Here is a 24,140-nt window from a genome sequence, read left to right as displayed (position 1 = left end):
TAACAGCGTTCCAATTTGGGACAGTTCGACAGTGCACAGTTCGAATTAGAACAGTTCGATTCTGTCCTTGTTCTGTTTTGATACTTGTTCGAGAAAGACACTGTTCTCATTTGAATCAGTTCGACTTTAGGTCTGTTCGATTTTGAAAACGTTCGAATTCGTCGTACCCCCGACCCAACCCAATAATTCTTTCATTTCTCTATCCCCACTTGGGTCGGTCTCTTTATGGGATTTTTGAGAAAATCACAAAAAACTTGTACAGAAAACCACTTGGTCATGAAAAACGGTCTAAAATCCCTGGAAAATAGTGTCCAAAAATCATGAAAAATAGTCTAAAATTCATTTAAAATGGTCCAAAAATCATGAAAAATGTCCCAAAAATCATGAAAAATGGTCCAAAAATCATGAAAAATGGTCCAAAAATCATGAAAAATGGCTCAAAATCACCGAAAATGATCCCCAAAAACCTCCTAAAAACCGGCATCAATTCCACCACAAGAAAATAAGAACCATTACGGTCAAAAAATAGAAAATTACCTAGAAAAAAGTGGGCGGAGCCTAAATTCCCAATCTCTGGATTTTTTGGGACCGAAAAAAAATTTAAAATTTGATGTTTTGAGCCCTAAAAAATGCTTCAAAAGAACAGTTGTCTAGATAAAACACATAAATTTTTTGGAAAAAAAAGAGTGGAAAAATGACCAAAAAAAAACTCCCAGAATTTTCGCTGGAGGTATTTTCAGAATTTCGCAACGTCTTCTGATGAGGTTCCCAAAAATAGTTTTTTTTTTAATTTTCAAAAAATCTGAAAAACTCGATCAGTCAATTTTCTTGGACATTTCTAGAATTTGTTTCCAATTTTTCTGATGACGTCATCTCTAGAAAAAAAAACTACCGAAGACATTTTGGCGGGAAAACGGAGATTCTTATCGGCAGCACTAGAGGGGGGGGGCAATTTTTCGGTATGTGTCTTCCAAAATATACGGAAAAATTGGAAATTTACTATTTTCAGACTTCTAGAAAATCTATAAAAGATGGAGGAAAAATGGCCTAAAAATGGGCGGAGCCTATTTTTCAGCCGGTTTTGCTGAAAATCGACAGCAGAAAATTGGGACAGCAAGGATGGGGCGAGAGGAGGAGGAGGGAGAAGTACAAAAGTGGGCGGAGCCTATTTTTGAAAAAAAAAAGTGCCTAAAATTTCCAAAATCACTGATAATTTCAATTTTTCCGAGCAAAATATTGAAATTTTGAGATTCCTGAAATTGCTATTTGCAGTTAAAAAATATCCAAAAATGGATTTTTTCAATTTTCTCCAGAAATCAAAAATTCAAGATTTCCAGTTTTCGACATTTTCAGAGCTCCAAAATCTAGAAAAATGACCATTCCTAGCTCAAAATTTCGCGTTTTTCCAAATTTTCAACTCGAAAATCATGGGAAAATGGTATTTTTAAGCTCTAAAAATGCTCAAAACGAAAGAAAGAGCCAAAAACTCATTTTTCGAACGTTCTGAGCTCAAGAATCGAGTTCAAATCCTCACTCTTCAGCTTGAAATTGCTCGTTTTTCGGGTAGAAAATCGAACATTTCGATTATTTTGAGCTCTCAAAGTGCTCAAAATCGCCAGAAAAAAAGCAAATTAGTTCTCTCTGCTTCTCTGGAAGACTCACAACTACCCGCTTCTCAAGAAGAGACGAAGGGTGGGCGGTCAAATGATTCCAACGCGGTTATATGTGTGTATCTCTCTGTCTGCGGTCTCTCTCTCTCTCCATCTTTTTCTTCTTCAATTCAAAAAATCAGCAGAACTACTAGCACCGGTGTGTGCTAGCGAGATAGTGTGCCATAGTGAGAGACGGGGCAGTGCCGGCCGGCGGCGCCCGGCGGCTCCTAGGCGAGAGATAACGTGTCGTAGATGAGACGCAGAGAAGAGAGAGGGACGCCGCGACGGACGGACGGCCGGGCGGACGGCGTTTTTTCTCTCATTCTCTTTTTGTTGGGATGGATGCAAATGAAGAAGAAGAAGAAGAAGAGGATGCCCTCTATGGGAGGGCGTGGAACGCCATTCTTCGTCGTTTTGCAGAGATAATGATGGGTTTGGGATGGCGTAGAGGAAGAGGAAGAAGATAAATGGACTGGGAGAGAAGGAGAAGGTGTCAAGAAGCTTCTGGATGCTTCTGTGGGAGACAACGAAGCAGGGATTCTAGATTCTTAGATTCTTAGCTTCCTGTGGTCCTCAATCGGAGGATCCTGGGATTCTGGATTCCTATTTTCTTAGATTCCTAGAATTTTGATATCCTGGATCCATAGAATTCTAGATCCCTTGATTCCTGTGGTCCTAAGTCATCAGATCTAAGATCCTTTTCACCTGGTTCGGAGGATCCTGAACTCACAGATTCCTGGCTTCATAGACACCTGTGGTACTGAATCGGATGAGCTGGGATCCTAGATCCCTAGAATCCCAGGCTTCTGGATATCCGAACCATGGAATTCTATATTCCGAGAACCCTAGAATTAAAGGATCCTGGTCTCCTGAATCTGAGGATTCTGGATTCCTAAGCCTCTGGATTTATAGATTTCTGTGGGCCTCGGTGGACCTGAGATTCTGGATTCCTAGTTTTTTTTATAATATAGGGCTCCTGGATTGGAAGATCCTGTACTTCTAGAACCCTAGGTTTCTAGAAGCCCGGTCTCATGGATCCTCCGATTCTTAGACATCTGTGTTTCCTGATTGGGAGGATCCTGGGAGTCAGAGGTTCCTAGACACCAAACCTCCTGGATCAGAGGATCTGGCCTCCTAGGTTACCGAACTCCTAGATTCTTAGGATCTTGGGTTTCTGGATTCCTGGATTCTTAGACTCCAGTGGCCCCTAATTCGAGGAGGTTGGATCCTGGAATTCTAGGATTCCAGATCCTTAGAATCATGGAATCCTGAGTCCTCAGATTCTTAGACTCTCGAGCTTCTGAATTAAAGAATCATGGACTTTTCGCTCCTAGATTGGAGAAACCTGGAATTCTAGATTTTCTAGAGTTTTAGACACCAGTGGTCCTGAATCGGAGAAGCTGAGACCCTGGATTCCTACATCGCTGAATTCTAGGATCCCTAGATTCTTTGATTCTAGATTTTTCCAAAATCTGCGTGTCCTGTAACAGTTGGTTCAGTGACTCAAACTAGGTTTGTTCATATGACAAATCACCTCTCCCTTTCTCTCTCTTTTTCGTTCTAAACCATGTGACCCAACCCAATATATAGAATTCTCCTATTCCTCCCCCTGTGGTCGTTCCCCTTCTGTGATTTTTGAGAAAATGAGAAAAAGTGGTACAGAAAAACCACTTGGTCATGAAAAACGGTCTAAAATCCCTGGAAAATGGTCCAAAATCCATTAGAAACGGTCCAAAATCCATTAAAAATGGTCCAAAATCTATTAAAAACGGTCCAAAATCCATGAAAAATGGTCCAAAAACCATTAAAAATGGTCTAAAATCCATGAAAAATGGTCCAAAAATCCATGAAAAATGCCTCAAAATCACTGAAAAATGATCTCGAAAACCCCCAAAAAACCAACAACAAAGATCACTTCGACCACAAGAAAATAAGAACCATTGCGGTCAAAAAATAGAAAATGACCTAGAAAAAAGTGGGCGGAGCCTATAGTCCCAATTTGCCAACATGAAAAAACGATGATAAAAAAGAAGTAGAGAGACTGACTATAACACAATCGATTTCGCTTTTTTTCTGGTCACAAAACTGTCGAAAGAGCGAGAGAGTGAGTGACGCAGAGAAACGAGAGACGCTAAAATTGAAATGTCAGGTAAGCGGAAGCCGACTCACTGGAACCAATTTTTAGGTCGAAAAAATGGGTCTAGAAAATCAAAAATCTATGAAAATAGTGGTTAAAAATTGGAAAAATCCAAAAACTCTAAAAAATGATTTTTCAAAATTTTCAAAAAAAAATTTTTTCATTCTTTGCGATTTTTCTAGTGTAATTTAGGCTGAAAACCCCAGAATTTTAGAAAAAAAATATATTTAAATCATGAGAAAATCTAATTATTAAGAAAAAAATTCGTAATTTTCAAAAAATCGCTGAAATTCGAAAACTTCGGGTTTTTTTGCGATTTTTTAGATTTTTCAAAGAATTACATGTACTTTTCACTGTTTTTATCACTACTTTCAGAAAAATTACCCCGGGAAACCCCAAAAAAGCAAGAAAATCGCTCAGAAATCATGAAAATCGCAGTGTCAGCTGCTCTATTGCAAGCGCGCTCCATCGCACTTTCTCTGCGTCTCCCCGTCTTCAACACATGATTCCCCACTCTCTCGTCGGGATTTTAGCAATTTTTAGTGATTTTGGATCGTATTTTTCAGCAAAAATAGTAGAAAAATCCGGATTTTTTTCAGAAATGTCCGCTCAATCGCTCGCCGGCTTTCGGAATCTGGCCACAAAAATCGTTTGCGTCGGCCGCAACTATAAGGATCACGCTCTGGAACTGGGCAACGCAATTCCCAAGAAACCAATGCTTTTTGTGAAAGTATAGAGCTAAGAATTGATTTTGTGAACTAAGAAATCTGATTTTCAGACAGTAAACTCGTTTATTGTGGAGGGCGAGTCGATTGTCGCGCCGCCCGGGTGCCAGAATTTGCATCAGGAGGTGGAATTGGGTGTGGTGATTGGGAAGAAGGCGTCGGTGAGCATTTTTAGACTGGAACTGTGCTGAAAATTCTGAAAATAAGCTAAAAATGCGGTAAAAATGACCTAAAAATGTTAAAAATCGACTTTTTCGAATGTTTTCAAAAAATTTCAAATTTCCGCCAAAAATCGCTGAAAACCAGTCTTAAAAGCTGAAAAACCTCATAATTCGTCTCTTAAAAATACTAAAAATCAAAAAAAAAATCTAAAAATTCAACAAAAAAAGCTGAAAATCGAGCTTCAAAAAAATGTCTGAAGCAATCGCGCTCCACTGAACAAAACGCTTAAAAATTCGATTTTCGAGCTAAAAAATCAATTAAGGGTCATATTTAGTGATTTTTAGCAATTTTAAAGGCCAAAAATGACGATTTTTGGCTCATTCTCCTCAATTTTGGCTCAAAATTCCCAAATTTGTTCCAGAAAATCACAAAATCCTCAGCGATGGACTATGTTGGTGGCTACACGGTTGCACTGGACATGACCGCCCGTGATTTCCAGGACGAGGCCAAGAAGGCGGGCGCCCCGTGGTTCATGGCCAAATCGTTCGATGGATCGTGTCCAGTTGGTGGATTTTTGCCGGTTTCGGCGATTCCTGGTACGCGGGAATTTGAAATTTTTAATCCAAAAAAAAACATCGATTTTCGGATTTTTCGAATTTCCGAAAAATCGAAAAATTTTGAATTTTTGAATTTTTTGAATTTTTGAATTTTCGAGTTTTTTGGATTTTTTCGAGATTTTTGAATTTTCGGATGTTTGAAATGTTGAATTCTGGGATTTTTGAATTTTTGAGTTTTTTTGGATTTTTCGAGATTTTTGAATTTTCGAAATTTTTTGAATTTTTGAATTCTCGAATTTTTGAAAAATTGAAAATTTGAATTTTTCAAATTTTTAAGATTTTTCCAATTTCTGAGTTTCTGAATTTTGGAATTTTCCAAATTTTCGATTTTTTGAATTTTTGAATTTTCGAATTTTTGAATTTTTGAATTTCTGGATTTTCGAGTTTTTGAAAATTTGAAAATTTGAATTTTTTTCCAATTTTTGAGTTTCTGAACTTCTGGATTTTTTGTGAAAATTGTGAAAATCAATTTTTTAGAATTTCAATCTTTGCGAAAAATTTTAAATTATCAAAAAATTCAAAAATTCGAAAATTTTCAAAAAATCGAAAAATTTAAAATATTCAAAGTTTTCAAAAATTCAAAAAAAAATCGGAATTCCGAAAAATCCGGAAATCGATTTTTTTGGCTTAAAAATTTCAAAAATTTGAAAATTCAAAAATTCAAAAATTTTGTGATTTAAAAAAAAATCGATTCTAAACCCTAACATTGAAATTTTCCCCTATTTTTCTTTGATTCCCGGTTACTGTAGTAGCCAATTTTCAGACCCGCACAACGTGGAATTATACTGTAAAATCAATGGAAAGGATCAGCAGAGATGCCGAACGGATGTGATGATTTTCGATATTCCAACACTTTTGGAATACGCGACACAGTACTTTACACTGGAAGTTGGAGACGTTGTGTTGACTGGAACACCGGCTGGTGTTACGAAAATCAATCCGGGAGATGTTATTGAATTCGGGCTCACTGGATTGGCAGAATCGAAATTTTTAGTTCAATAAATTGAATTTTTAATGGTTTTTTAAGCTGAAAATTGTCCTTTTATGTGTGTTTTTTACCCCAAAAATGTCCTTTTTCGACTAAAAATCCCATTTTTTGTACCTCATAGATTTTTTTGTATTTTTCATGTATTTCATTCTTTTCGATTTCTTTGAAATTGTGTCTAATAAAAATATCAGTTTTATACTTCAAAAATTTACAGAAGTTTTTGGAATTTCAGACAAAAAATACGGAAAATCGCTTAAAATATCATGTACTTGCACTTTATCTTCATTCCCACAAGAGTAAAATAGATTTTCACCGAAACGCCATAACGCCCGTCACACCGCGCAGTGGTTAATAAAAAAAATACTTCTATTATAAGAAGGGGGTGGTGGCGGAGCGCCGCTGGCGGCAAGCCTCGAAAGGTGGAGGCGCCAAGTAAAGGGGTAATGGCGCAAAGTCTACAGTACTTCCACTTTGAGTTTAATTATCTCACTTCCTATAAAAGATATCAAAAATTTGTCAATTGATAAAATATATCTCTTAATATCAGCAACATTTTTTCAGTTGGCAGCTTTTTGATATCTGTTACAGTAACCGAGATAATTGAGCTCAAAGTGTATGACCCTATTTACAGGGTTTTTGGGACCTTTAAACCCCCCAAAAAGAAAAACAGAAAGCGTGGAAATTTTAGTTCTTAAAAAATAATGGAAAATCCAATTTATCTGTCAGCAATCAACGAAAAAGTGGCGCCCGTCTGCTATTGTTATAGGTAAAATGCGGACATCTGGACATTTGGAAACACAGAAAGTTTAAAAAAATGTGTTTTAGAACCGTCCACTCCGTTCAACTCTTCTACATCTTCTCCGCTTTAATTATCACATTTTGTATGGCGATTTTCGCGTTTTTCTTCATTTTTGGAGACAGATTTTTGCATGAAAAGTATCAAAAAGGTGAATTTTTTGAATTTTCGAATTTTCGAATTATTCAGAATTCACGAATTTTTGAATTTTTGAATTTTTGAATTTTCGAATTTTTCAGAATTCACGAATTTTTGAATTTTTCAAAAAATTGAGATTTTTACAGAATTCGCCGCCAGCGCCGAAGAGGAATGCGATCGAGAACTCAATACTATTGAATAAAACTATTTTTTCAATTTAAAGCTCAATTATCTCAATTTCTAGAAGATTTTCAAAAAAGGTGTCAGCTACCAAATTAAAGCCCTTATTTTGTTTCATATTGTCTGAAATTTTCAAAAATATCGAACTAGTTTGACTTGCTTTTCAAAATCTTTAAACTTCATTATTACTTTTTCCGTAAACTGTTTTTTTTGAGCTAAATTATCTCGGTTCCTGTAAAAGATATAAAAAAGTTGTCAATTGATAAAATGTTTATCATATTGTCAGCTACATTTTTATAGTTGACAATTTTTTGATATCTCTTACAGGGATTGAGATAATTGAGCTCAAAGTGGAAAGTGGTAGACTATGGGGCTGTTGCCGCCACCACACTTTACTTGGCGCCTCCACCTTTCGAGGCTTGCCGCCAGTGGCCACCACCTCCTCTTATACTACAACCATTTTTTTAATAAACACTGCGCGGCGTGGCGGGCGCTAGTGCGTCTGGGTGTAAATCTGCTTTACTCATACAGAAATTGAAATAAGGTGCAAGTAAATGAAATTTGTATCGCGATTTTTTGGGATTTTTTTGGTCTTATAACTTCCGGTCTTATAATTCAAATATTCTAAAAGCGATAATTAGATACCAAAAGCGGCGTTTCCAAAAGGGACCAACGCAATAATACCTCCAGGTGCGATAAAGAGATAATTACCCAATAGTTGTCTTGCGCAACAATGAAAAGCAGGTGTTTTCTGGAAGATTGGCCAATTAACACGTTTTGACAATAATAAGCAGGTGCTCCAAAAGGAAGAACTCTTTTATCTTCGGATACAGATCTCTGGGAGGTGTAACACCTGCCCTCTAATGGGGCGGAGCCTAATGTGCCAAAGTAGGTCTCTCTTATCTTAAGGTCAGATCACCAGCTGGCCCACAAGGGGGCGGAGCCTAGAAGTGGGCGGAGCCAAAAAGAGTATAAAAGGCGCTCTGATCCCCTTGAGACTATATGTCTTTTTTGAACACCCGATTGGCAGGTCTTCGTTTTTTAAATATTTTTCTGAAATTTCTTTTTTTCTGGTTTATGGTCAGAATTCCAAGGTAAGAGTCCAAGGTAAGTGGTTTAGGTAGCTTCTAACCGTAATTTAGGTCAAACTGCATGGATACACTTTTGAACCGTTTCCTGGTACAAAAAGAATTACGGAGAGGAAAAATTTGCCTTTGAATAATCCGAATCTTCTAGGAGCAAAAGATATAGGAAGCACATATTGGCAAAAGGATTGAATTTAGAGGTAACGCATAAGCGCCCGCCACGCCGCACTGTGGCTTTATAAAAAACGGAAGGTGTATAAGAAGGGCAGGGGGAGCGGTGGGGGCGAGGGGAGTGGAGGAAAATATTTTTTTTTTAATTTCCAGAGTATCTTCAAGGACGGAACTTGCCTGGAATATTCTTCAAATGTAGGGACCGCACCGATTTTGGAAAGGTAAGTCTTAAATCTTAAAATGAGGAATTTTTTAGAATCTTGGAGCTTCAATACCCACACATGGTGAATTTCAAATCTCTGCAACAAGATGCTTTGACAAGACAAGATGGGACATTTAAAACAACAAGAAGAGGACCTGAGCCTACAGCCGCCAATTTTGGACATATTGGAAAACGCTCATCTTGCTAGGATTCCAGTGGTCAGTTTTTTCGGAGGTTGAAGACTTGAAAACGGACCAAAAACGGATCCAAACCGGATTTAGCTATAATTCCGATTAGGATTAATATTTTGTGACTAATTACATTAGATATAATAGAACGATTGAAGAGCTACAAAATGAGCCAATGGGGTACTGTATCTCGTCTATGAACAAAGTTTCAACCCAAAAATATCCCGAGCTACGCGGCCTATCTTTTTGGCTTATTGTAACATTATTCATAGACAAGATACAGTAACCCAAACAGTGTCATTTTGTAGTGATCTTACTTGAAATACTGTTTCTTGTCTATGCACAATGTTACAAGCCAAACACCGCCCGAGCTACGCAATAGATTTTTTGGCTTACTGTAACTTTGGTCACAGACATGATAGAGTTTCACAATTAAGCTCATTTTGTAGTTCTTGAGCTCCTCTATCGTATCCATTTTGTTTAGTCCAAAAATATGGACCCTGAGAAAAGCTGTGAAAGGAATAGTCTTGGTCCGCTTTTGGTCTGTTTTCGGCCTGTTTTCAAGTAATAGCAAAATAGAATATTGTTACAGCATCCCTTAAATTAAAATTAATTACTTCAGGTAAAATATTAGGTTGGCGGGAAAGTCTTTGTCACTTTTTCAATAGTTTATTTCTCAAAGAAAAAATAACCGAATAATTAATTATATTGTCCATCATTATCAACAACATGTCTCCAACGTTCCCTCAATTTATGGATTCCATTGCGGTAGAATCCAGCCGGGCGTGAGGCAAAGTATTGTTTGAGTGCCGCTTCGACCGCTCCACGGGAATTGAAGCTTCTTCCTTCGAAGGCACGTGTCATATCGCCAAATAACCAATAGTCGGAAGGAGCAAGATCAGGAGAATACGGGGGGTGAGGGAGAACATTCCATCCATATCCCATCAGCTCCTGCTTCACTTGTTTCGAAACATGTGGGCGAGCGTTATCATGTTGATAGTACACTTTCTTGTCTTTCAGGGCCGAACGGTCGACTGCTTTCTTGAGGTTTCGTAGTTGAGTAGTGTAGAGGTCTCCAGTTATTGTTTTGCCCTCGGGCAGAAGTTCCCAGTAGATGGGGCCGTCCACTCCCCACCACACAGAGAGCATAACTTTTTTCGGATGAAGGCCGGGTTTGGGGACATCCTGTGGGCTCTCTCCTTCTCCAACCCACTGGGATTTCCTGTGGTGATTATCGTAGAAGACCCACTTCTCATCTCCGGTTATTAGCCGGTCCAGCCATCGATCGCCCGCGTGGAGAGTGAGAAGAGTAATCGAATCGTCGACTCGGCGGTCAAGGTTGGCTTGAGTCAGGTGATGAGGTATGAATCGACCAAAAAGTTTTCTCATTCCAGAGACTTCAAACCTTCAAGGACTGTGCTATGGTGAACTCCGAATGTGACAGCTAGTTCACGGCTAGATTGAAATGGATCCGATTGCAATGCGTGCTTCAGCTTGTCCAAATCCAACTCACGGGGTCTCCCAGAGCGATCCTTTTCATCGAGCGAGAAGTCATCTTTTTCGAAACGATGGAACCAATTGCGAATAGTATTGTAGTGAGGGGCATGTGTGTTGTACACATTCTTCAAGAAAGTTTCCGAATCCTTCATCGTGGTGTGAGATAGGAAGAGGTAAATCAAAACATGTCTGATGTGAATAGCAGTGGGAACAAACATATCGTTTCAATTACAGATGAGGAGCAGGGAAGGAAATGGGGACTTGTTTATATGGAAGGTTCTTATCACCTTGTTATTCACTAGAGTCGATATCATACACAGCCTCCATATACGAGAACAGTGATTAAACAAACAGAGTGACAAAGACTTTCCCGCCAACCTAATAGTATGCTTGTAATGATGAGCTCACATCGATTGTTCTTCCTAAGCTTCTCTAAATATGATGCCTGGCAAAAATTCTAATGGACACCCCTGCGCTCTTTTGTGTTAATGTTCACTACTCAAACAATCTGCAGAAAATGGAATTATGTAAGTTTAGTGAGAAAAAAAAACAAAATATCATTTAACTCTCATCTTTGAGGCAATACCTCGAAAACTAATTACACAGAGATTTTCACCTAGGCACACTGGCGCCCGCCACGCCGCACTATGGTTTTATAAAAAACACTTGAAGTATAAGAAGGGGGTGGTGGCGCGCCGCCATGGCGGCAAGTCTCTAGGGTGGCGCCAAGTGAAAGGTGGTGGTGCAAATTCTGTATTACAGCGCCGCCAAAGTCATAGAGAGCATTTCATTTTTTCAGATGAACTGGAGGATGCTCTAGCCAACCTTGTTGAAGAAATGAAGGAACCGAATTCACTAGACTATTTGGTATTTCATTCGCCGCACAATTAGCATCTGGAAGTCTTCCAACAGGTTTGTTGGAAACTAATTATCTGCTCCTTCCAAATTTCCATTAATCCGAATTTCCTTCAGATGTTGTATCTTGGAGTCGTCAAAGATTATGTGAAGCAAATGGTCAAAAACGTGTTGCTATCACAAATTTCAAGAAGCTACCATGATACTGCACCACCTAAACCATAAAGAGCAAGAGAAATGGGAAAACGACCGGGAGTTTTTGGATTACAGTATACCGGGTTCTCTTCGTCAGGAAGTCACCAAAAATTTTTCGTCATTCCACCCATTGTCGCTGTTAGAGCTAAATTGTGAGTTTAATTATAAGCTACAGTATGTACCGTAAAACCTGTAATAGAAGGGCTCCCCACACTGACAACTTTGAGCTCAATTATTTTGATTCCTGTGAAAGATATCAAAAATGTGTCAACTGATAAAATATTGGTGATATTATGATAAACAATTTGTCAGTTGAGAACTTTCTGATATCTCCAAACAGGAACCGTAATAAATTGGACCAAAGTTGAAAGTTAGGGTATGTATGAAAATTCCAATTTCAGATCGCTATGAACTCGAATATGATTACATTGAAAAACGATGCTTTCCTGGTAGATGACGTTTCAACCAGGCAGAAAAATTCGTTGAACAAAACGAAGATCCGGTTCCCCCCTCATCTCGTGTCCTATTCATCCAGAAGCTTTGATGATTTCCACCAAGCAATAAACCATAAATTTTCAGTGGATTTTTCAAATTTTCTATATAGGTTTTTAATAAAAAATTCTTTGAAAAATTATGATAGGATTCATTAAAATCCAGTTTAAAAGAGGAGGAGAACAGCTGGGCCATATTAGTCAAAAAAGATCCGACAATTATATATATTTGCACTTTATGCTAAATTACTCCATTTCTATTAATTTAAATAGCTTTTTACTTTGACGCACTAGGCCACTGGCGGCAAGCTTCTTGCATCCTTGGTCTACACTTCCCCTTTGAGCTCAATTATCTCAGTTCCCATGAGAGATGTCAAAAACTTATCAACTGATAAAAGTTAGCTCATAATATGACAAACAATTTATTAATTTACAAACGTTTGAAATCTTTTATTGGAACCGAGATAAATCAAATCAAATTTAAAGGGCCCAGCACGACTTGTACCAGAAAGGTATCTCACTTTGAGCTCAATTATCTCAGTTCCTGTAAGAGACATACAAAATTTGTTAACTGATAAAGTGTAGCTGATGATATGTGAAACATTTTATTAGTTGACTACTTTTTGATATCTTGTATAAGACCCGAGATATTTAAGCCTAAAGTAAACGCTTTGAGAAATAGCAAAGGAGTTTAAGGTGCTCATAATGTAGGTCAAACTAGTTGAATCCTTTCGAAATTTTCAGGAAATATGAAACCAAACAAGGGCTTTATTTTTGTAGTTGACAACTTTTTTGAAAAATTCATAGAAATTGAGATAATTGAGCTCAAACAGCAAAAAATTCAAGAATAAGGTCCAAAAAGTAAATTTTTATTGTTTCTCATCACTAGAAGTTTCCTGAAAAAGTGCTCTTCTTGATTTTTGGCCCAATTGCTCCTCATCGTCGTATCCCAAATTCTTCAATTGTGCATAACCGGGCGGTGGTGTACAAATCGTTGACTTGTTTGTGAGAGTCTGCAAAAATGATGGCCTAGAAACCCAAAACTCTTCCAAGCTCACCGAGTATTTTGGCGGGCTATCAACATTGATCGAAACGGGACGATCGCGCTCGTTCAACTCGACTAAACGATTGTAGATTCGGGCTCGGTGAGCAATTTCTTCGCGACGTCGACGATCGGCGAGGATCTAAAAAAAATCGATTTTATGTTTATCGGGTGTAAAATTTAACTTCCTTTCGTTTGGTATAATTTTCAATTTTCTAGGACATCTAGAAGAAGAGATAACCCCCCCCCCCCCCTTCAAAGTTTTGACTCACGCAACGCGGTCGCGTCGCGGTTTACCTATCTAAGCTCCTAGGCGTCCTAGAAAGCTTAAAGTAGGCTCAAACGAAAAGAAATTGAGATTCAAATCTGTTGAGAACAAAATTTCTAACATTTTAGAAAAAAATTTTTTAACATTTTTCTAAAAAATTCTAATTTTTTAAGTTGTTGAGTTCTTGTAAATGAGTGTCAAATTTCCTTTCATTTGGTCTTGTTTTCATATCTAGGAGCCGAGATACACCTCTTCAAAGTTTTGACCCATGCAACGCGGTCGCGTCGCGGTTGACCTGTCTCAGCTCCTAGATGTCGTAAAACGCTGAAAGTAGGCTCAAATGAAAGGAAATTGAATTTCACATCTGATGGTGTTAACATTGGTAAAATTCAGAAAAAAATTTCGAAAAATTAAAAAAAAAATGTTTCACCCGTTTCTTATCAAAATCGCACAAATGGAAGACAGAAGTTAGGCAGAAACCATTGTAGATAAAATATATCAGGGAAATGATCAAAGTGTTTTCTGGAAGTTTTGTTAGATTTTTCTGAATCGGCAGATATCTCGAAATTTCTTCCACAAACGCCAGGCTCAACACAATGATGTTAACGAAGGTGGTTATTATCTGGAAATTTTCAAAAAATTTGAAAAAATTTGACCTACAAAAATTTTTGACCTACCAAAACCGCGCAATACGGTATGAACAGTTTTTCGACCCTTGTTACCACAGCCAATAGTCCAGAAATCTGAGCAAGAAGGTAGATGAGGCATATAATTGTTAGTATGGCTTTATCTAAATGTTTTATATTGTTTTATTCAAAACAACACCCCCCCCCCCCCTGCCAAAAAATTTGACTTACTATTCTCCTGAAACTTCTCATCTGGCTTCTGTAGATACATCAGCCCAGCCAACCCAATGCACCAGGCAACCATTAGGTAAACCTTGAACGCCGCAGTGCCCAAGAAGACGTTCTTGAAACATTCCATACAAAAAATGTGGCATCCATGACGTCTTCGTTCTGGTGGAGGACGTGGGAGAACAACACGAGTGATGGCTTGTTGACGATAGGGGATCTGCAAAAGGAGACGCATAGGTGATCATGCGTAGGCGCCCGCCACACCGCATGGTGGCTTTGTAAAAAATGGAAAGCGTATAAGAACGGCGGGGGAGCGGGCGCGGGGGGAGGGGGGAGCGGGTGCGCATGTGGAGCGGTGGGGGAAGGGCCCTCTTAACTTTGAACCCTTATATCTCAAGACCTGTAAGAGATATCAAAAAATGGTGAACTGATAAAATGTTAAACATGATATCACTAACATTTTGTCAGTTGACCACATTTTTATATATCTCACAGGAAATGAGATATATGGGGTCAAACAATTTAGAAGATCGGACCCTCTTGAGAGGAGGCAAAAATAGTCAAAAAATTCAACATTTCCAGAATCTCACATTGAAATCGAAATCCGCTTGCATTTTACAGACAGAGAGGAGAAGAGACAAAGAGATATATCGAGCAGATGATATGTTGTTGCTTTTGTTTGGCGACGTGACTACGCGCGAGAAATGAAATTCAGGGGCATTTTTCTCTGGAAACTAATTTTAATTCACGTACTTCTATTTTAGACGATTTGTGACCTAAAAATGAAAATTTTTGCGTGCTTCCAAAAGCTGGCTACTAAAGCAAACTGCATGGATACACTTTTGAACCGTTTCCTGGTACCAAAAGAATTACGGAGAGGAAAAATTTGCCTTTGAATAATCCGAATCCTCTAGGAGCAAAAGATATAGGAAGCACATATTGGCAAAAGGATTGAATTTAGAGGTAACGCATAAGCGCCCGCCACGCCGCACTGTGGCTTTATAAAAAACGGAAGGTGTATAAGAAGGGCAGGGGGAGCGCGCGCTGGTGGGGAGCTGTGGGGGAGGAGGTGGGTGGAAATGTTTTTTTTTTTGCCAAAAATGAAATTTGGCGGGAATTCAAACTTTCCAAAAAAAGCGTTCTTGCCGATACACAAATGATTCATGGCCGAAAAATTTTTAATATTTTGAAAGAAAATATTTTTTCGCCGTTTTTTTTACAATATTTTTATATTTACAAACAAAACGAAACGTTTTGTATAAAAATACAAATCCCTTGTTCTCTGAAAAAGTTTTTTTTTGAAATTTCCAAAAGAATCATCTTTTTTCCCCTCATAGTCAGTAAAATGCAAATCAATAGTGTCGAATTTGAAAATTCCGAATTATGCAAATTTTTTTTGACAAATTTCGTCAAAGTCTGTATCTCCCGCAAAGTTCGATTTTCGATTTTTGACTCATTTTCTGGTTTTTATGAGTGTTGGAACAAAAAAATTACAAAAAAATTTTTCGAAAATTTTTTTTTTCCATTTTTTTTTCCAAAAAATTCTCAAAATTCTCTATTTTTTGTATTTTTTGGCTTATGTGGGAAAATCAAACAAAAATTACAATATTTGTCTTCATTTTTATGGTATAAGCATGCCTATATTGACATGTGGCCTAGAATTTGCTTTGTTGGTCTTCTAGGCCATCAGATTTGTGAATTTTTCCTAAACACGGATTTTTCAGATTTTCAGATTTTTCGATTTTTCTAATTTCAGCACTATTAGAATTAGAATTTTTGAATTTTTGAATTTTTGAATTTTTGAATTTTTGAATTTTTGAATTTTTGAATTTTTGAATTTTTGAATTTTTGAATTTTTGAATTTTTGAATTTTTGAATTTTTGAATTTTTGAATTTTTGAATTTTTGAATTTGCGAATTTTTCAATTTTTGAATTTGCGAATTTTTGAATTTTTGAATTTGCGAATTTTTGAATTTTTGAATTTGCGAATTTTTGAATTTGCGAATTTTTGAATTTTTGAATTTGCGAATTTTTGAATTTTTGAATTTGCGAATTTTTGAATTTTTGAATTTGCGAATTTTTCAATTTTTGAATTTGCGAATTTTTGAATTTTTGAATCCAACCTTTTTCAAAAACCAGTGATATTTCTATCTTCCCTATCACCTTATCACCACCCTATCTTCTTTTTCTTCCTTTATGTGCCCGATCGTGCCCAAAAAGAAAAGGAACTGATTGTTCTCTGACGTCTGCCGACGTCTTCTAATTTGACGTCTTCTCAGAAAAATTCCTTCTCCTGCGCCCCGCGGTATCATTAGAAGTCGTCGTCGTTGATTCTAATGATCTTTGAATTAAAAGAAGAGAAAGCGTGTTTTTCTATTTTGTACCGAAAAAAACATATTATATTGGTCATATGGTTTGGATACTGATAGGAAGTCTCGTGATTAGTAAAAAATTGGGTGCAGAAATATTTTTTTGAATTCCCGCCAAATCTGGAAGATCAGTTTTTCGGCAATAACTCGGCTCAAATGGATTCTAGAACGCTGAAAATAAGACCAAATGAAAGGAAATTGAATTTTACATATGATGATGTCAAAACTTTGAAATTTTGAAAGAAACATTTTTCATCATTTTTCAATTTTCATTGAATAGTTGCGACCTTGAAATGATGGATAGTGTACAAATGGAAACTCTGAAAAAAATGAATTTGTTCCCAAAAAAGAATAAAGTCTCTAGGAGCTGTAGGAGCATGTACAAAAAGTAGGTCAACCGCGACGCGACCGCGTTGCGTGGTCAAAACTTTGAAGGCGTGTATCTCGGCTTCTAGATGTCCTAGAACTACGAAATTTTCACAGAAATAATGGAAATTAAGCACTTATTTATATGAATTACAAACTTTAAAAATTTTGAAATTTTCCAAAATTTCGATTTTTCAGAAAATTTGTCTTCTTTTGCAGATTTCTTTTTCTTCAAAGATCACTTCCAAACACCCATTATACTATTCAGATGATTCATGCGTACATCGTTAAGAATTTTTTTTTCAAAGGGACACACCATCTACCGTAGTTTGTGTATACACTGTTTACCAAGTCTATTATTTTGCCCATTGTATTTTATTTTTGCTTTCTTGTACATCACCTGCCCTGTTCTTTGGTGAATTTCATTTTGACATTGATAATATTATACTAGACATTCTAGGAACCAGAAAACCGAAGAAAAAAATTCAGAAAAATTTAACAATTCGAAAAAATTAAAAACCTTAATAGTTTGAAATTTTATAATTCATATAAATAAGCATCAAATTTCTATTATTTCTGCGCAAGTTTCGTAGTTCTAGCACATCTAGGAGCCGAGATAAACCCCTTCAAAGTTTTGACCCATGCAACGCGGTCGCGTCGCGTTTGACCTACTTTCTGTATCTCGGCTCATAGGCGTCTGCCAGACCTGATTCTTTTTGGAAATACTAGCTTTTTGTTTGAGTTTCTCATTTTATCCTTCAGTTTCAGGTCGCAACTAAACACTGAAAATGGAAAAATGGCGAAAAATTAAAATTCTCGAAATTTTCAAATTTTAACCTTCCGAAATGTAAAATTGTATTTTTTTTCATTTGGTCCTATTTTCAACGGGCTTAGATCATTTTGAGCCGAGTTATGAGCAAAAAACTGGATCAGCCAGATTTGGCGGGAATTCAAAAAAAAAAATTTAGTAGCTCTGCGCTCATAACTTGGCCCAAAATTATCTTAGAGAGCTGTAAGTAGGTTCAATTAAAACGAAATTGAGTTTTACATATGTTAGTATTAAAATTTTTAAAATTTTGAGAACAAATTTTTTTTCAAATTTTCCAAAAAAAAAATCAAATTCCTTCAAAAATTGAAATTATTGTATTCATTGGAATAAGCTTTAAATTTTTATCATTTCTGTGTAAATTCCACAATTCTAGGACATCTAGAAGCTGAGATACACTCGCTCAAAGTTTTGACCCACGCGCCGCGGTCGCGTCGCTTTTGACCTAGTTTCTTTATCTCGGCTCCTAGCTGTCGTAGAAAGCTGAAAATAGGCTCAAATGAAAGGAAATTTAATTTTACATATGATGATAAGGAAATTGATAAATTTTTGGAAAAAATTATTTTTTCAAAATGTTAACTGGTTTTCAAATTTTCCATTTTCAAAACCCCAAAATCTGAAATTCTAAAATGTGGTGTTCTTACCGAACATCACTACTTGGCTCCTTTATTTGACCTCCAATTAGACACCTCCACCTTTCCGTATTTGTCCAATGGCATACTGTACAAATAAAGGAGAAAAGGAAATTTTCTAAAAATGAGGCAAACCTATTTTCGGTAAATAAAGAATCGAAAGTCATTTAGATCAAAATTTCAAACTACATCATGTAGATCACACCATTTTTAGGGAAACCCCAGTCACATTTTTGCAAAAAAAATGAGCGATATTTGTTTTTTTTTTGGTCACAAAATTCAATTTTTCCAACTTTTCGACTTGGAAAAATAGTTGAACAATCAATAGAAAATTAGCTAATAGGATTGAAAAACGTTGAAGTCTAAAGAAAATTGGATTACAGTAGGCAATTAAAGGTTAAATCGATTAGACAACTGTGTTCTTTGTCACAAAAGAGAAGAAAAATCAAAAACAAAAGATTTCGACCACGGCAGGACTCGAACCTGCAATCCCCAGATTCGAAGTCTGGTGCCTTATCCATTAGGCCACGCGGCCACATTTGCTGGAGGGAGGTGTTGTCGTATAAGAAGGGGGAGGGGGCGCGTGGTGGGTGGCGGCAATGGGGAGCAGGGGGGATTTTTTTTGTTAGATAATTTTTGGGAATCAAAGTTAAAAATTTCTGATTTTTCTGGAAATCTAGTAATTCAAAGTGTTTAAAAAGTCCACTAAGTCGAATTTTTTATTTTTTTTAGGTAGAAAAAAGTATACTGTTTGCAACTGATCACATGTTTCCCATTCCTTTTTTTATCTTTTTATCTTTTTATCTTCTATTTTTCTGATTCTTTGAAGTCTCAAACCATCAAAAGTCTTCTTTTTCTTTTTCTTCTACTCGATTACAAACATTTCCCGTTGACCGCATTGAACGTTCTCCATAGGCTCCGCCCACTTTTTCGCTCAGCCCACTTGATTTTTTGGGGTTCCTCATAGACTTCGGTGGTAATAGAGGTTAGAAGCCTACTGTAACTTGTAGTTTTAAATTTTAAATTTTCGAAATTTTCCAAAAATAGACAATTTTCTCGAAAAAAAGAAAAAAACTATAACATTTTTACGATTTCTTCAAAAGGGGTTTTGAAGGTTAATTAGGTTTTCCATTGAACCCAAAAAAATCGATCTTTTGACCTTTTCTTTGAATGCGAAAAAAAAATCTGAAAAATTTTTGAAGTTTTTTTCAAATTCCCGCCAAACCGACTGATTCAGTTTTTTGCCTATAACTCAGCTCAAAATTGTCCTAGAGCACTGAAAATAGATTCAAATTGAATAAAAGTGAATTTCACATTTGTTAATATCCAAACTTAGGAAATTTGGGATTTTTTATTTTTTCAAGATTTTCCCATTTTTTTGACCTTAAAACTGAAGAATATAGTAAAAATGAAAATTTCAAGAAAAAAGCTTGTATTCCCAGAAAGAATCAGGTCTGTCGGACGTCTAGGAGCTGTGATAGGTCAACCGCCTGGATGTCCTAGAAATATGAAAATAAGACCAAATGAAAGGAAATTGAATCTTACATATGATGATGTCAAAACTTTGAAATTTTGAAAGAAACATTTTTCATCATTTTTCAATTTTCATTGAATAGTTGCGACCTTGAAATGATGGATAGTGTACAAATGGAAACTCTGAAAAAAATGAATTTGTTCCCAAAAAAGAATAAAGTCTCTAGGACATCTAGGAGCCCAGATACAGAAACTAGGTCAACCGCGACGCGACCGCGTTGCGTAGGTCAAAACTTTGAAGGCGTGTATCTCGGCTCCTAGATGGCCTAGAACTATGAAAATTGCACAGAAATAGAGAAAATTTGGCACTTATTTACATGAATCTCAAATTCTCAAGTTTTTTTTCTAATTTTTTTTTCCGATAAGTTTAAAATTTTTCTTGATTTTCAATGAACTGTAATACTATCAAATTCAAAATTCGATTTCCTTTCATTTGAGCCTATTTTCAGCGCTATAGGATAACTATGAGCCAAGTTATGACCACAGCGGCCAACTGAGCTGCTAATGTGTTTTTGAATTCCCGCCGAATCTGGCAGGTTTAGTTTTTTGCTCATAACTTGGCTCAAAATTGTCTTAGAGCGCTGAAAATGGGCTCAAATGAAAGGAAATTAAATTTCACACTTGATAATAATTTAACTGATAAAGGTTCGGAGAATTTTTTTTCCAAAATTTTTTTGAAAATGTCAACTTTTTATCAAAAAAAATTTTGTACCTGAAAAAAATAAGTTTTCTAATTAAATGGTTTTAAGAAAGTGATATCATCACTATCAGTAGGTGGGATTCCTCATTGATAGTTTGTCGAACTATCAGTTTTTATGATTTTGTTTGTATATTTTTTGATTTCTCGAAAATTCTGGAAAAACTATTGAAAATTTTGGTTTCAAGAAAAAACTAAAATCTCGATTTTAGTGCTTTTTAAAATTCAAAATTTCCAAGAATTGAATTTTTCAAAATTCCAAAAAAACTCCAAAAAAATGTTTCGTTCAATTTTTACACTAATTACCAATGACTCATAACTTGTTCTTTTTCTCTTGAATTCGTCTTCTATTTCTCTGTTTTCTCTAATTCTCTTATTATCTCTCACATGACATAATAAACCTCACCGACATCATCGTTATCATCTTCGCCTTCGCTTCTTTTCATCTTTTGAGTGTATTCTGATTCATATAATTTTTTTCATTAAAAAAAAATTGTCCAAGATTTTCAAAAAAAAAATCTAAATTTTTAAATTTTCAAATTTCCGCCAAATCTGGTAATCCTAGTTTATTGGTCATAACTCGGCTTAACATTATCCTATTACTCTGAAAATAGTACCAAATTGAAGGACATTGAATTCTACATCTGCAGAAAGCAAAGTTTAAAATTTTATAGAAATTTTTTTTTCAAAAAAAAAATTAAATTCATATGAATAAGTCCCAAATTTCCATTATTTCTGTGAAAGTTTCATATTTCTAGGACATCTAGGAGCCGAGATACACCGCTTAAAAGTTTTGACCTCGCGACGCGGTCGCGTCGCGGTTGACCTACTTTCTGTATCTCGGCTCCTAAATGTCCTAGAGACTTGATTCTTTTGGGGAATGAAATAATTTTTGTCAGAGATTTCATTTTTTACATTTTTTACAGTAGTTTAAGGTCGCAACCAGCTATGAAAATTTCGAAAAAAAAATTTGCGAATTTTAGGAATTTTGCTTTCAGCAAATGTGAAATTTAATTTCCTTTCATTTGAGCCTGTTTTCAGCGTTCTAGGACACTTTGAGCCGAGTTATGTCCGAAAAACTGTTTCACCAGATTTGGCGGGAATTTGAAAATTTCAAAAAAAAATTGATTTTCTCCAATTTTCGATTTTTCAATCCCGAAAACTAATATTTCAAATTTTACAGTAATGACGATAAACTACAACCTGGCAGTGTCCACCTCGAAGCCGTGGACACTGTTCAAGTTGCTACTGAAATGGCGTGGAAGTATCTGGAAGGCTGTGATTCTGGAATTGGCCGTTTGGTTGGTACTGTACGGGATACTAAGCGTCATCTATCGAACCGCACTGAATCCCATGCAACAGAGGTGAGAGCTCCACGTTAATTGACTAATTAAGCCTAATTAGACTAATTTCAGAACATTTGAGCGGATAGTTCAGTACTGTGACAGCCGGTTATCATATATTCCGTTAAATTTCATGTTGGGCTTTTTTGTGACGGCTGTGGTCAACAGATGGACATATTTGTATCAGATTATTGGTTTCATTGATAAGTAAGTTCTATATCTCAAAAACTAAGCTAGCTATTGAAAAGTTGCTAACAACAAAAATATGTAAAATTTTATGTTCTCCAATTTTTTAGTTTACAACTTTTTGATAGCTATGTTAGTTTTTGAGTTATGCGCCTTTAAAGTAGAGATGACATAAAAAGACGCAGGGAAGGTAGTGCGCACACTTTGAAGGCGCATATCTCAAAAACTGTGTTAGCTATTTAAAAATAATTTACCACAAAAAGAGACGAAGTCCTTCCTTGAAAGGTGTGCTTACTTTAAATGCGCATATCTCAAAAACTACAATAGTTAACATAGTTCTGCAAACTATTAAAATAAAGAACACAAAATTTCCAAAATAGTGATATAAGAATTGTTTTTCTAGCAAATGTAGAACTCGAGATATGAAGTTTTAGAAAAAATACTGTTGTTAGGAATTTTTTAACCGATTTTTAAAAATGTTCATAACTCGAATTCTAAAAAAGGCAAAATTATTATTAAAACATTAAAATGTAGCAAATTTGTCGGTCTTTATATTTATAGTTTACTAGTTTTGGATAGCTAATTTGGCTTTTGAGATATGCGCTGTTGAAGTAGGCGGATCCCTAGAAGCGGCGCAAAGAAGAGCGCGCCACCTTTAAAGACGCATATCTCAAGGACTAAGTTAGATTTTTAAAAAGTTATTTTTAACAAAATGTGTAAAATTTAATGCTTCACATTTTTCCAGTTAACAACTTGTCGATAACTATTCTAAATTTTGAGTTATGCGTCTTTAAAGTAGACGCACCTCCATGCGGGGAAAAAAGGGCGTGCATACTTTAGAGGTGCATATCTCGAAAGCTAAAAAACCTATCAAAAATTAAAAACTACAAAATGTAGAACATAAAATTTCACACACTCTATCACTTGACAAAAGTTTGCTAGCTTTTTTAGCTTTTGAGTTATGTGCCTTTAAAGTAGGCGGTCCCCTATATTCGAAGCAAAAAAGGGCGCGCAAACTTTAAAGGCGGATATCTCAAAAACTAAAATAGCTATCAAAAAGTACTTAACTAAAAGAATATGCCAAATTTCAACTATTTTCAGCATCGGTCTAATGGCTGCTGAATACGTCCGCGGTCGTACTGAACAAGCCCGAATGTATCGTCGTAACATTGTCCGTTACTGCGAGCTGGCCCAAGTGCTCGTCTTCCGAGACATCAGTATGCGTACCCGCCGACGATTCCCAACACTAGATACGGTAGTTGCCGCAGGATTTATGATGCCTCATGAAAAGGAGAGATATGATGAGATACAGTACAAATACTCGAAATATTGGGTACCATTTCAATGGGCATTCAGTTTGACCTACGAGGCGAGGAAAAAAGGACTGATTGAGAGTGATTATTATCAAGTCGTTGTGCAGGATGAGATTAAGGTATGCGCCTTTAAATTAAGCCAAAAAAAAAAGAAAAAATATTCCAGAAATTCCGTACGGGTCTCGCATGGATTTGTAACTATGATTGGGTGCCAATCCCAATTATGTACCCTCAACTTGTCTGTTTAGCAGTACACACGTACTTTCTCGTGTGTCTATTGGCACGACAGTATATTGTATCCGAGCATGCGGATAATAAAACCGAGGTTAGTTTGGTAAAATTGACATTTTTAGGTTTTTTTCAAAAATGGTAAAAAAAGACAAGGCAATTCAAATCATTTTGCGCTAAAAACCAAGTCTCTAGCTCAATTTTGAAGCGAGTTATGAGTCAATTTATAAAACTGAGGGACGCGACATTTTTTGACCAAATAAACAGTATACGATTTAAAATTTTACAAACTACAATATGTTTATTTTCAGCTTCTACAAAATCGGTTACAACAAAACGCTACTTCGTCCATTAGCCGGCGGTCATGCATTCAGCCCCACCTCCCTCCCATCCGCTTCCAATAT

At 36.3% G+C, this 24,140-nt stretch overlaps 3 protein-coding genes and 1 non-coding gene across 4 annotated transcripts in view; 2 read left to right on the top strand and 2 right to left on the bottom strand.

The window, feature by feature from the left end:
* Positions 1 to 4,390: 4,390 nt before the first annotated feature.
* On the top strand, positions 4,391 to 6,295 carry CBG12264 (the record flags this gene model as incomplete). The annotated part of the gene is made up of 4 exons (XM_002642632.1): positions 4,391 to 4,519; positions 4,568 to 4,675; positions 5,098 to 5,272; positions 6,057 to 6,295. The coding sequence occupies 4 exons, from the start codon at positions 4,391 to 4,393 to the stop codon at positions 6,293 to 6,295; spliced, it is 651 nt and encodes a 216-aa protein (XP_002642678.1).
* Positions 6,296 to 12,948: 6,653 nt separating this feature from the next.
* Positions 12,949 to 21,112, bottom strand: CBG12261 (the record flags this gene model as incomplete). The annotated part of the gene is made up of 9 exons (XM_002642631.1): positions 12,949 to 13,092; positions 13,138 to 13,263; positions 13,820 to 14,011; positions 14,067 to 14,179; positions 14,247 to 14,460; positions 14,834 to 14,970; positions 18,903 to 19,104; positions 20,591 to 20,681; positions 21,054 to 21,112. 9 exons carry the CDS (start codon positions 21,110 to 21,112, stop codon positions 12,949 to 12,951), a joined length of 1,278 nt encoding a protein of 425 aa, XP_002642677.1.
* CBG28207 lies at positions 18,899 to 18,971 on the bottom strand. The gene has a single exon. It is a non-coding gene (tRNA).
* Positions 21,113 to 21,851: 739 nt separating the features above from the next.
* CBG12260 overlaps positions 21,852 to 24,140 on the top strand; it is a gene marked incomplete at both ends in the record, with an annotated part of 4,986 nt that continues 2,697 nt past the window's right edge. The window contains 4 exons of the mRNA XM_045244534.1: positions 21,852 to 22,030; positions 22,082 to 22,216; positions 23,297 to 23,627; positions 23,675 to 23,861. Coding sequence (XP_045094810.1) covers positions 21,852 to 22,030; positions 22,082 to 22,216; positions 23,297 to 23,627; positions 23,675 to 23,861 — 832 coding nt within the window. The remainder of the gene's footprint in view (positions 22,031 to 22,081; positions 22,217 to 23,296; positions 23,628 to 23,674; positions 23,862 to 24,140) is intronic.

Source organism: Caenorhabditis briggsae, assembly GCF_000004555.2.
Source record: "Caenorhabditis briggsae complete genome, chrIII, whole genome shotgun sequence".
Lineage (NCBI taxonomy): Eukaryota > Metazoa > Nematoda > Chromadorea > Rhabditida > Rhabditidae > Caenorhabditis > Caenorhabditis briggsae.
This window is presented reverse-complemented; position numbering and strand designations above follow the sequence as displayed.